This window comes from Phaeoacremonium minimum, assembly GCF_000392275.1.
Source record: "Phaeoacremonium minimum UCRPA7 unplaced genomic scaffold PA7_03_scaffold_450, whole genome shotgun sequence".
Lineage (NCBI taxonomy): Eukaryota > Fungi > Ascomycota > Sordariomycetes > Togniniales > Togniniaceae > Phaeoacremonium > Phaeoacremonium minimum.
Window position 1 is genome coordinate 190,633 of NW_006921352.1, and position 13,146 is coordinate 203,778.

At 49.8% G+C, this 13,146-nt stretch overlaps 3 protein-coding genes across 3 annotated transcripts; 1 reads left to right on the forward strand and 2 right to left on the reverse strand.

Annotated features, from left to right (window-relative positions):
• Positions 1-2,616: 2,616 nt before the first annotated feature.
• On the reverse strand, positions 2,617-3,673 carry UCRPA7_6097 (putative gnat family protein; the record flags this gene model as incomplete). The annotated part of the gene is made up of 2 exons (XM_007918638.1): positions 2,617-3,206; positions 3,271-3,673. The coding sequence occupies 2 exons, from the start codon at positions 3,671-3,673 to the stop codon at positions 2,617-2,619; spliced, it is 993 nt and encodes a 330-aa protein (XP_007916829.1).
• Positions 3,674-5,177: 1,504 nt separating this feature from the next.
• UCRPA7_6098 (putative abc multidrug transporter protein) lies at positions 5,178-8,063 on the reverse strand (the record flags this gene model as incomplete). Its single annotated transcript, XM_007918639.1, has 1 exon — positions 5,178-8,063. The coding sequence occupies one exon, from the start codon at positions 8,061-8,063 to the stop codon at positions 5,178-5,180; it is 2,886 nt and encodes a 961-aa protein (XP_007916830.1).
• A 4,170-nt stretch (positions 8,064-12,233) lies between these two features.
• UCRPA7_6099 (putative siderophore iron transporter protein) lies at positions 12,234-12,713 on the forward strand (the record flags this gene model as incomplete). Its single annotated transcript, XM_007918640.1, has 1 exon — positions 12,234-12,713. The coding sequence occupies one exon, from the start codon at positions 12,234-12,236 to the stop codon at positions 12,711-12,713; it is 480 nt and encodes a 159-aa protein (XP_007916831.1).
• Between the last annotated feature and the right edge of the window lie 433 nt (positions 12,714-13,146).

Consider the following 13,146-nt stretch of genomic DNA (forward strand, 5'->3'; position numbering starts at 1 on the left):
CCAACCATCACAGACACAGTACAATTGAGACACGCCATTATTGACTTCAGCAAGCAATTGCTCGGCTTGGGATATATTGATCTCGGATTAGCCAGCAGTCGCGCACTAAGGTCCACTGATCATTGATCATGCTCATTTTATAAGAGGAGAGATCTGTATGTCTAGGAACCAAAAAGACAAGACATGGCGGATCCGTGAATCGAACACGGGCTGTTTCGGATTCATTTGACCACAACGAAACGTCATAACCACTAGACTAATCCACCTTTGGATATGTTGAAACTGAAAGGTCAAATTACGTCCGCTGCTGTGAGCTATTGTCATTAGTGAGCTTTAGTTGAGAGTGGCTATTCGAAGGGGCTTCAGCCCTGTGATGTTGCACAGGCCATGTTTACTTTCTTTTCCGGCAACGGACCGGCAAAAGCTCCGATGGCAAACCAATTGCGGAATGTTTTGTAGCTATCAACCAAATGATGTTCAAGTGACAAGTGCAAGGCACAAATCTGACAGATTATCATGTCCGTAATGAACAGAACTGCTGAAAGTTATCTCTTGAAAGAGTATATTTTAAGCAGTGATTAAAGAGATAATACAGAATAGCGATTCTAGATGGTTTACTTTAGGTAACGCCGGATTCATACAAAACAGATGACGGATGCTCATGATAGTATTGGGTAAAGAATCATTATAGTAGCATTATGGGCAGCTTCATTCTAAATGATCCTTTCAAGGTCCTATTTATCCTCTACAGTAAGGTTGTGTATTCCTCCATTATATTATGTATTCTTTTATTAGTGCCATCACTCTGCCTTAAATTCTCCTGGATCTTTAAACGGAGTCGCACCCATGACTTTCCAAGCCTCATCGCACATGAGAGCAAGGTCTTTCTCTTGGCTTGGAAACAGCAGCTCTCCTTTACCATCCCAAAATTCTAGTATGGATCGATCCTGTAGATATCTCTTAACAAGCTAACTCTTCGCCATAATAGAACATCAATGAGGTGAACTCACCAATCCCAGCGTCAGTTTGATTAGGCCGTCTCCCCATTGTGGAGTATACTTGTGACGAGGCTGCTTCCCTCGTGTGGCTAGAATAACATTGTCTGCTACCACCTCGGCTTGGCGCATTGCAGAACGAGCATTAGGGTTTGACATGTGTGCACTGGTATCTGCTACATCTCCGCAGATAAAGATGTTTGAGAGGTTATCATCAGCAATTTGTAGGGTAGGCTTGACTTTGATATGCCCTGATTGTGAAATGGACCCGGCAGCAAGATCTGCTAAGATGCCTCCAGCTGGTCTTTGCCCGGTACAATTCAGCTGTCATCTCAGGTAAGCAGAGCAGTATAAACCCGGTACGATTGGAATTACTCACATAGCAATCACACTCAATGTCTCGTCCGGAACTCAGGGTGACGAATCCCCCGCTAGCATCCGGAGTTATCACCTTCTCATTCAAGATAACTTCGATGCCTAGTTTCTTTATTGCCTCCATTGCCCCGGTCTGTAGCCCTGGCCCGAATCTGTGCATCACAGCGCCACGTGAGTGTACCAGTGTTACGGATTTGTCAGGATATGCCCCCTTAGCATCTGTGGCGACCTCCACTCCAGCTGCTCCTCCACCTGCAACCACAATCCTGGTGGCATTCTTCACTCGCTGTTGGACGCCTCGGAGAAATTCCACTCCCTCCGCTTTGTCCTCTGACCCAACTCGTGATGGTAAACCATAGGATACTGTCGATCCAGTAGCTACGACGAGGAAATCATAATCGATGTCTTGCTTGCCGTCTCGTAGTGTTACACTCGTTCTTCCGACGGAAATTACGCGATCTCGAATCCATCGTACAGCTCCCTTTGGAACTCCTGCAAAGTAGCCTCCGTACGGAATGAATGCTTTATACTCATGCCCCTCAATGACGCAAAAGCGAGGCAGGACCCAAGTAAAATTGAAGTGCGTATTGGGTTCGATTACAACAACCCTGTAGGGGCTGCCACGGGGCAATGATTTCGTAATCAGACGTGCGGCATGATAGCCTGCAAAGGCCGCTCCGACGACGACGATGTTCTTTGTTCGAGGGGTGTCCGGCGCGTTTCGCGAAAAGAGGGCCACTGCTTTGGCATCCACGGATCGTCGTAAGATCACAAAATACGCCTTGAATGCATAAGCGACCAGCCTAGTAAATAAGGCCGCCTTCTGCAATCGTTGCCACATTTTCGACAGAAATAGAGAAGCATGCGCGGCTCGAAGTCGTTCCAGTTTCCTAGAACTTATACAACGGTACCTCCGTTTTGCTCATTTCCATCTCCGACCGAAAGCTGCTGAAATCTCAAAATTCCCGAAGCTCCGTCCAGTTCGGACGAAATTCGAAGTTACGACGCCGGCTCAGGTTTGTGCAAGCCACATTACATAAAGCCGCGGGAAATTCGATACAGCGAGAGGCGGCGCGGGCCTACGAGCAATTCACCGACAGAGAGCTGAAGCAGTCACCCTTGTAAGTTGGCTTCTGATTAATGAAACGTGAGCACCTAATATTACTTAAAGTACCACCGGCGTGGCTTGGCGTGGCGTGTTTTATGTACAAATACAGGACATTCCTGTGTAGCCTTAGCGTTGCAACTAGTGATTATCAGAGGATCTGATAATCTGGCTTGGCGCGGCGGTATCGGCTGCGTTCTTTATCCCGCTCCTCCTCCACCATCTTGCCCAGGCCGAGGAGGCCTTAGCTCCGCTCGTGTTGAGTCCATTCACCTCGGTCACTGCTGTTACCCCTGTCACCACCTTCGTGCCGTTGGTGACCTGGGTCACGGCGATAGTGGTTGGCTTGGCACCATTGGCCTCTGTGGCAGTGTCCTTGACCTCCTTCGGCTGGCTGCTGGGACTTGGCATTTTCTTGGGCACTCGGCCGGAAAATGGAGGGTAGCCCTTGGCTTTCCAGTCGTAGAAGTCAATGCCGCCAGCCCCCGAGGGCATTCTGACCATCAGAGGCACCTCAATGTCTGTCTCTGTACCCAGCACTTCTGCGCTGTGGACAATCTTCTCGTTTAGACGCTGGTATCCCCATTTCTCATAGAGAGCAACTGTCGAAGGAGAGGATTCGAAGTAAAGAGGAAGGTTTGTTCTTTCGCAGAGGTCGGTTCCCCACTCGATTACTGCGGCCCCTGCCTTGCGACCCTGGTGCTTGGGCTCCACGCCGATAACATGCACGTCTAAAACGAGGTTTTTCGGTAAGCTTCCGGTCTTCAGTGCTCCAAACCACGTGGCCCAACTTACAGAGATATGGCTGTCCTCCAAACAAATTCTCGCGTACCTCCCAGAGAGGCTTCAGCACTTTTTCGGCACGTTCTCTTTGCTCTCCTTGAAGCCAAGGAACACCTTCGAATTTCCGCTCCTCTTCGCTGCGTGGCTGCAGATAGACGTCTCCCAGAGCAATGCCGACGATCTCTCCAGTCTCACTATCCACGCACTTGAACGTGTATTGAACACTGCTCTTGTGCCAATAGTCGAGGGTGCCAGCCGCATGAGCTGCCCTGAACTCTTCCGAATCTACAAGACTTCCAGGAAACAAAATTTGCAGAAGAATCTGACCCATCTTGTCATGCTTGAAAGCGGAGAAGTAGACATCGTAGAGTCTCCTGATGTCAGGAATCAGGGCAGGGAGAACAACGAGAACCATCTTGGTTGAACCGTTCTGTGATGTCAATGTTTATGAAGATAATTCCTCGAGAGATGTTTTTGACACAGTAAAGAGAAAAACGTGATCTCTGATGAACAGTCAGACAACATTAGGGACAGATGTTACGCGAGAACAAAATCTCCCTTTTGAATGCCAATTTCGAGCACGCATATTGCCTTCCTCGGACTCCGGCAGCCGGCAGGGACTACAAGGTTTTGCCATCGCCAATGCGGTGAATGGCAACTTAGAGGGCACAGAGCTAGTTAATGATTGGTGTTATCTGGTCTTGGACATGCACGAGCTATCAGAAGCCACGCGAGACGGTCGCACTTTTCGCTACTTAATACCTAACCAGGTAGCCTGGGCAGGAGGCACCAGCTGTAGCTGGAACGACCTTGTTCCACGCCACAATCCCCAAGACGTTCCAGACGCGGTGCCAATGCGTGATAAGAGACTCAGATAGACTAGATTGACAATGTACCATCGATAGTGCAAGCACACAAACACGTACGGGGACATGGTCGAACGCCACATCGACAAGCGATGATGTCCGGTGGTTCTCGCCTGCACCCTGCTTCGTATAGCTTAACATCCCACATGATGAGGGGTGGAACGGCTTGTTCGGAACCCTTTCTAATGTTAACCATGTGGAGACGCTTGTGCCGAGGTGGTGGTTAAGGTTAATTATCTTTATTTGTCCCGCCATGTAACGCAGAACTTCAAGTGCAGACGCCAAGGAGCTACCAGGGTCCACTACCACCTCCCTTAACCGGGATCCGGCACGAATTTGGTTCAGCTTTGGTTCCGATACCTTCATTGTAATGTCAACACTGGATAGTAGAACAACTGAACAACCAAGGATAGGGGCGAGCTTCGGTCAGACCATTTTCTAGAGCGAGATGAGTCGCCCAGCTTCGTGTATATTCATCTGTAAGACTCAACTAGCTAGATGATGATTTCTTGAACGTGGTGATTAGTTTAATCAGCTACAACATGTTGTCTGTGCAGTGCTTGTGCACAAGTCTCCGCAGATATCTAGCAGTAAGTCACATGCTAACGGAGTTGTGAGGATGCTTAGCGTCGTCGTCGTCGTCTCGAGATGTCTCTATATTCCTCGCTTGAAGGTGTAAGTTATGAGCTGTATGTATGTCTATGAATTTCTCTATACTTGGCAACGACGCAAGGCAAGACGCGAGGTTGTCATTTGGCATTGCTTATATCCAACGAGCAGCAATATCGACACAATGATCAAAGGTCAATGAAATCAATATGTTGAATGCTTGACGAGCCACCGCAGGCAGGAAAAGACATTCTAGATATACCAGTCAACGACTCTATTTCTTCCTGTAAACGTAAAATTTGCAATAATAAAGTGCGGACTGATGCTAATAAAGATCCGACTATACCTCTAAGAATTGTAGAACTGTTTTCTCTACCTTCTCAAACGAAAAATGCTATAACACCGGTTATGCAAGGTACCCCAAGATACGCAGATGTGTGTTCTCTACTGCAGCATCTGCTGTAATGCATTAACTCTATAGCTTTCACTTCGCTCCATTAAGTCTCCATGTCGACCCTTGTCTACGATTTTACCTCCTTCCACAACATAGATAACATCTGCTTTCTGTACGGTATGAAGTCTGTGTGTGATAGCAACCACCGTAACATCACGAGCAACCACCTCAAGACTGGCCTGGAGTGCTCTTTCACTCTCCGCGTCTAGAGCGCTTGTGCTTTCGTCCAGGAGCAAGAGACGGGGCTTGCGTACTAGTGCTCGCGCAATGGATAGTCGCTGCCGTTGACCACCGGATAGTTGCGATGCGCGGGGACCGCACTCGGTGTTATATCCCTGAGGCAGAGCCATGATTGTATCATGAATGTGTGCTAGTCGACAGGCCTCTTCAATCTCCGCGTCGGTGGCCTCGTGACCAGGTTTGGCTCCAAGGCCAACGTTGAATTTGACACTTCCATCAAAAAGAGCTGTGTCTTGTGGCACAATAGCCACATCATCACGGAAGGAATGCTTGGAGATGTCTACTCCATCTATCGTCACGGTACCTGTCGTTGGGAAGTATAGCCGCTGTACGAGGCCCATGATTGTTGACTTTCCCGCTCCAGATGGGCCCACCAGACCACAGAACTGGGCGGGCTGGACAGTGAATGACACGTCTTGGAGAACAGGAACATCCGGTCTTCCGGGATACGCGAACGATACGCGATCAAAAGTCACGCGTACACCTTTGCTGTTCACAGGCACTGGCGGCTTTGCTTCCCCTACTGCTTCGATGTCCCTTTCTGTGCCAGAAGATCCTCGTCTCTCCACGTTCGCTGTAGTTGCCAGTTCTTTTGAGTCTAGCTGAGCATCTGAGCCTAGATTGATTACTGTGATTATACGAGCAATCGATGCGCGAGCACGCGAGAACTCTGGGGCGAGCGTAAACATTTGACCCCATAGCTGAGCGCTAACAAGCATGGCCATTAGAATGATGAAGAATTGAGTCTGAGTGTTCTCGCCTCTCATGATAAGTCGTGAGCCCCACCAATATGCAAAAGCATACACTAGAAATCCCGTGCTATTGTTAATAGCAAGCCAAACATTGACCCAGGCGCTTGCCAAAACGATGTCCTTTCGTGGTGCCTTTAAAGCCCGAGAATAAGTTCCCATGATCTCCCGTTCAAGCGAGAGAGCGGCAATAGTATTGATGGAATTGACAGCCTCCACAGCAATGCCGTTCGCACGGGAGTAGGCGTCGGTGTGACGTTCTTCGAAACGAGACAAACTCCGCAACTGCATGAGACCTGCGCCAAGCAGGATAGGAACGACAACAAGACACACAATGGCAATTTTCCAAGCAATGATGTGGGATAAGATGATGGCGACAAGGAAGTTGATCAGAATCGAGAAGATTGTGCCAATGATTGACCCGCTTAAGCCACCGAGAGCTGCGCTATCCTTGGTGATAATAGACAGAAGGCTTGTGGAACTTCTGTTGCCGGATTGATGCCAACTAACGGGCTGCTCAAGTAGTGACCGGAATGAAAGTACTCGTACACTGTACAAGAGCCTCTCCGCCACAAGACCGAATGAAGACCAGGTAACGAAGTTGGCGAGAAGCACAACTACGGCTAACATGAAGAGAATCCCTCCGTAGAACTCGCCCAGTGACTTCACGCGATCAGCAGTGGTGTTGCACGGATTCAAAGCCCCAACCGTGTGACCGAATACAAGACCAGATGCCGAGAAATTGCAACCCACAAGCGCAGCTGCGATTAACGCGAGTATAATCCACTTGAGCCACTGCCGAACGAGTCGCCCAACACCCTTGATGACAGCCGTTGCTGAGAGATCTTCAGCCAAGTCATCTTTGTCTTTGTCATTGTCATTGTCTGCTTGCTCTTGTTTCGGGGATGAGACCACTGGAGAGGTATGATCCTGTAATGCGTCGATCTTTTCTTCATCCAAACCTAGATCAATCTCGGCTTTTGACGAGGATGAGCTCAGTGTATCGTTGATGCTAGCTGTGGATTTTGCTTCAATCTCATCTGATCCAGTAAGCGATTGAAGACGTGCCAGGTGGGCAAAGACGCCGTCTTCTCGAGCGATCAGCTCCTCGTAGCTTCCCTGTTCTACGACCTCGCCCGCTTGCATGACAATAATTGAATCGGCGTTTCGAATGGTGGATAAGCGATGAGCAATTGAGATGACCGTTCTGCTTTTAGCAGCTCGCTCTACTGCAGCTTGAATGCGTCTCTCGCTAGCTGAGTCGAGAGACGCGGTAGCCTCATCAAGAATGAGAATCTTCGGGTCACGGACGAGTGCACGCGCAACTGCAACTCGCTGTCTCTGACCACCGCTAAGCATGGAGCCACCGGAACCAGCCATCGTACCCCATCCCTTCTCAAGACGATCAATGAAGCTAGAAGCATCGGCTAAATCTGCGGCTTGACGAACAAGATCCACAATCTCTGCAATAGCGCCACCCTGCTTTTTTGCGACGGCGAACACATCTTTGCCATGAGATGCAAGTTCTGCGAGGTCTGACCCGTATAATACTCCTTGAAGGTGCGCATGTGAGGGATGTGGCGAGCTGACAAGGCCAAGGGCAATATTTTCCAGAATGGAGCGGTCCAGCAGCGAAGGCTCTTGCTGAACCAGCCCAAGAAATCCCCTAAGGCTTTTGACGTTGAGTTCTCGAATATCATGACCATCGAGTAGAATGGCTCCTTCTTGAGGGGACTGCAACCTTGCAATAAGCGACTGAATGGTGGATTTGCCACTTCCAGAAGGGCCAACAATAGCAGTATGTTTACCAGCTGGAAAGTCCAGGCTGACTTTGCGGAGCACCAACTGATTGGGCCTCGATGGGTATGCAAAAGAGACTCCCTCCATTTTGACACCCCCTGGAGTATCAAAGGAGAGAGCTGTGCCTTCCTCCGTGCTGTTGTCGACTGCTGGCTTCCGCTCAATGTCTTCCCTGAGCTTAGTAAAGGCGGAAGCAGCACCTCCAAATAGCGGCAATAGGGGGGCGACAGTACCCAGGACTACACATCCGTCCACGAGGATATAAACAACTGTGTAGATCTCACCGACTGTCGAATCTCCGTGTCCAGACATCGCGCTAGATATCATACGACTGCCTTGCCAGAAAGCGAGAGAGTTGGCTGCATAAGCAATGAAGTAAAGCAATCCTGCCTGAACTCCTGCGGTTATTGCCTTTTTGATACCAGCGCTGCGCGCGGTGGCGATATGGTCCGCGAATTTAGCTTCCAGCCGTGGTGCGGCACCAAAGACTTGAATCACGCCAACGTGCTCCAAGGCTTCGGAGGCGATTGAGGACGCAGAGCCAATGGCATCCGACATTATCCCAGAGAATTTTGCAATGAACGCCCCTCCTATCATGGCCATGAGTAGAAATGCTGGGATTAATGATACGAGCATGCCTGCCAGTCGAGGTTCTTTTATGAAGGCCACAATGTATGCCGTCACGAAGAACGAAGTGCACGCAAGGAAAGCCCCTACTTTCTCTGACGTGCCTGACTGGATGGCTTGGATATCGCCATTCAATTTTGATGAAACCTCCCCAGCTCTGCGATCGTCAAAGAATGCTGGCTCTTGGCGCAGGAGGTTGCGGAAGTAGCGATCCCGAACACGTTGCGCCAGACGCTGGCTGACGATACTCCAACATGTGACATAGATGTAGATGAGGACTAAAGCCGCGATGGCGATATAGACAAGCTTTAGCACTCGGTCATTGATGGCATGTTCGTATGTGTAGCTGCTGCCGACTTCCTCAGCTTCGCAAGTCGCCGAGTTCATATTATCAACCAGCTGACCAAAGAGAATACCCATCAATGGGAAGGGCACGCCAGCCGCGGTCGCTGTCACTGTGCCGACGATGATGAGAGTGACATCGATCCATGTTGGTTGTGCGTAGAAAAGCAGCTCAAAATAAGCCGCGAGCTGTTTCCGTAACTATATTCACGAAATGCGACATGTTGTCAGCGGCCATTATCCCATCTTACGACGTGAATGCGATGAACAAGGCATAGGATGCATTCTCTACTAACCGGCAATCCCTCTACTGGCTTCTTTTCCACCTCGTCACCAGACTTTTCTGAAGAGGATCCATCTGCCACAACTCCTCCAACTTGCGCGCCGTTGGGGTTTGCGGTCGGCTGATCCCTCTTCTCGTCAAGGACTGCGATTGCCATGATCGATCCTAGACTGACTCCCAAATCTCTATGAGAGCATCACCGTTGACACTCCCAGGCATTTTTTCTGCCCCTGGAAGCTTCCCCCAGAGCTCGGCACATCCTACTAACCAATCATATCGAAATGTCCTGCAGGTGCTTCTCGTAGCCCCTAGTAAGGGTACATAGACCGCCGATCTCTACGCAAAAGAAAAATGCCGACTTCTCAACCAGGTCATTACGACATCGCGAGGGATCCCCTGTCACGCTAATAGGGCTAGTGGATTGCTTCATTTCTTCATTCAGTTGGGAATCCGATGTAGGCCGATGCCGGCTTTCGGACGGCGGATCTGATAAGATTGCAAGAAAAAAGATCGCGGATCAGATAATTCTCGCAGCTCCACTCCTCCACTTGGCTTATGAGGACCCCAGTCCACAGTGTACCCAATACCCATGTCTTCACTGTGCTTTAGTATCTCAGAAGCCGGCCACTGTTATTAATCAAAGTCCCCTGATCTGTAACCCCTCTGTTCTCAAACCCATCCAGCATTTTTGAGCAAGCGGGGGAATCACGCAAAGACTGGCCAGTGGTAGGCAATGGCCGAATAAACCTCGGGGTGACGCGGGTGGCAACGGCTTACTTGTCCGTGTTTTGCAAGTTGTGCCAATCGCGTCGAATCTCTCTTCACCGTCACCCTGTTTAGTGCGCTTGACCATGCACCTGACCCCTCACGTTGTTTAGTCCTTCTGACACAGTTCCAGTTCTAGAGGTTGCCGAAATCCCCTGCGAAGGAGCGGAAATGTGAGGTTGTCAGCGTTCCGTCCCGTGCAGTAGTGGGCAGATTGCGCGTGTTTCGGTCTTGACTGCTTCCTTCATACAAGATGAAATTTGTTTTCATGCGTTGTTTGTTCTAAGACTTTGAGTCGTTTTTGTGACATTGATGAGAACACTATTCATTAAAATTCCCTTCGAGCATGCGGGATTGGCCTGCACCTGCACGCAACAGTTTCAGGTCCCGAAGGATTTACGACAGCCAGCCAATTCGGTGTCATCACCGCCCCATTGTTGCCTTCCACCTGCCTGATTTCCGACACATAGATAGCATAGTGATAGCTGGAGTGCCTCTACGTTACCTTTATTACCAGCTCGTCAGCCTGCATTCATTCTCGAAACAGAGCTGAGTTTCCGTGCGCATTCACCTCGACATCTCTTTCCTTCCATTACCATGGTCTTTCGAAAACCTGTGAATTGCCTATGTAATCTCGCCTGCGAAAGATCGCTCGTAGAGTGACACAGAGTTGCTTCACATCGGCGATGTCGGATCACGACCATCACAAAGCCCGTTCACGCTCATCCAGCCGAGATTGTTGCAGCGATGATTCCAGCGAAAATGGAGGAAGTGATGAAGAAACAGTTCTGCTCGGGGCGCAGACTGGCGTGCAGAATATTGAGGCGACCGCTGCGGTGTGGAGTAGGAAGACCTTGATTGTTGCCTACTTGATGTGAGCCTCAAGTCTCTGTCGGTATTCCGCCGAAGCGCACGATACAGGCTATCTACCCGATAGCCTCAGCCAATTTTTTGAAGGTATCGGTCAACTAACGGAAGATCGCACAGGATATGGCTCATTTACCTGGTCGACACATGGCAACAAGGCACGACTAGCTCTCTGACTCCCTATGTTACCAGCGCTTTCAAGCGGCACTCTCTGACTGCCGCTACGGGCATCATGTCGAACATCATTGGTGGTGTTTTCAAGCTGACATTAGCGAAAGTACTTGATGTTTGGGGCAGACCGCAAGGTTATGCCATATCTGTCTTTACGCTAACCATAGGCCTTGTCATGATGGCAGCATGCCGCAATGTTGAAACCTATGCTGCAGCTCAGGTCTTCTATTGGGTTGGGTAAGTTGTCTTCTGCCAACTGCAGCAACTCTTCTCGTCTCTTGGTCAATGGACTTTGAGGGATTCATCCTAACTGACTCGACCCTTCTTTGCAGATATAACGGTTTGACATACACATTAGGTATTTTTGTCGCCGACACTTCAGCTCTGCGAAATCGAGGCTTGATGCTTGCCTTCTCCACGTCCCCGAATATCCTGACGATGTGGCTGGGAGGCCCGACTGCCTCAGCAATTCTTAACGGGCCAGGTTTTCGCTGGGGCTTCGCCCTTTTTAGCATCATAACACCAGTAGTCACGATGCCTTTATTCGGGCTATTGGTGTGGAACTTGCGCAAGGCCAAATCACGGGGACTCATTTCGGAAAGACAATTCAACGTGCGAACTACAATCGAGTCCATCAAGCACCACTTTGTTGAGTTTGACGGTGTGGGTCTTATTTTGGCATCTGCCGGGCTTGCATTGTTTCTCCTGCCGTTCAGCATTTACTCATATCAAACCGCCGGCTGGAGGTCTCCATTGGTACTCTCAATGCTTTTCATTGGCGCACTTCTCCTTGCGTGCTTCGTTGTGGTAAGCCAGCCTTCTAGACCTCTCTAGATTCATGGGGGTTTCGTCCTCTGAAAAATGGGAGAGGAGAGACTAATAATTGTACTCAGTGGGAGAAGTGGTTCGCCCCAGTGCAGTTTCTGCCGTACCATCTCCTGACGGACCGAACCGTTCTTGGCGCAAGCATTCTCCCAGCTTCACTGTTCATGAGCTTTTACCTTTGGGACAGCTATTTCTTCTCATTCCTGCAGGTGGTAAATGGGCTTGCGGTAACCCCTGCCACATACATCAACAGCATATTCACCGTTGGGGGCTGTTTGTGGTCCGTCGCCGTGGGGCTCTTCATCCGCGCGACTGGACGCTACAAGGCGCCAGCCCTCTACTTCGGCATGCCCCTCACCTTTCTTGGCGTCGCATCAATGCTGCTGTTTCGCCGGCCTGAGGTCTGGCTGGGCTGGCTCATCCTGTGTCAGATCTTGATCGCTGTTGCAGGCGGGTCGTTTGTCATCTGCGAGCAAATAGCGGCTATGGCAGCAGTGTCGCATCAGCACATTGCCGTTGTCCTAGCTATTGAAGCAATGTTTACCAGCATCGGTGCCGCTATGGGACAGAGTCTTGCCGCTGCAATATGGACTGGGGAGTTCCCCAAGAAGTTGGCTGAGTACCTACCTCCAGAATCGAGGGGTGATCTGAAAGCCATCTACGGGGACATCAGAGTCCAACTCTCTTATCCAATGGGCTCGCCAACACGCATGGCGATTGCTCGAGCCTATGCCGATGCTCAGAAGTTAATGCTTGTCGCATCGACTGCTGTTCTTGTCATTGGGTTGGTTGCAATCATGGCATGGAGAGATGTCAATGTTAAGCACATCAAGCAAGTAAAAGGTATTGTCATCTAAATATCGACCGTTTATCGACAGCCAATCCGGGGCGTCTAGATGTATTGCAACCAGTTTTAGGGTTTGATATGTCCCTATCGGACCAAGATGCATCTTCGAGTATCGTGATGTGTCTGTTACCCTACTCTCTGGTCTGCAGCGCAAGATCCTGGCTTCGTGATTTCGTTCTCAAGAGCTGCAAGCATGCAAGTTTGGCATCTCCTCATAATTACCACCATTGAACATTTGGAGTAACTGGGTTAGCGCAGTTCCACAGTGCCTAAGTCTGGCCAGTCGAAGGCTCCGTCATCGGCATACAAATGACCAGGTCAGCTGCACTTAGTGATCTGGAAAGGTGGAAGACATTATCTTCTAACAGCCAAGACTTGGTCAAGAGATGAATGCTCACAGTACGAAAGGACTACCGATCGTCAGGGCTAGCAGCCGCCACCCT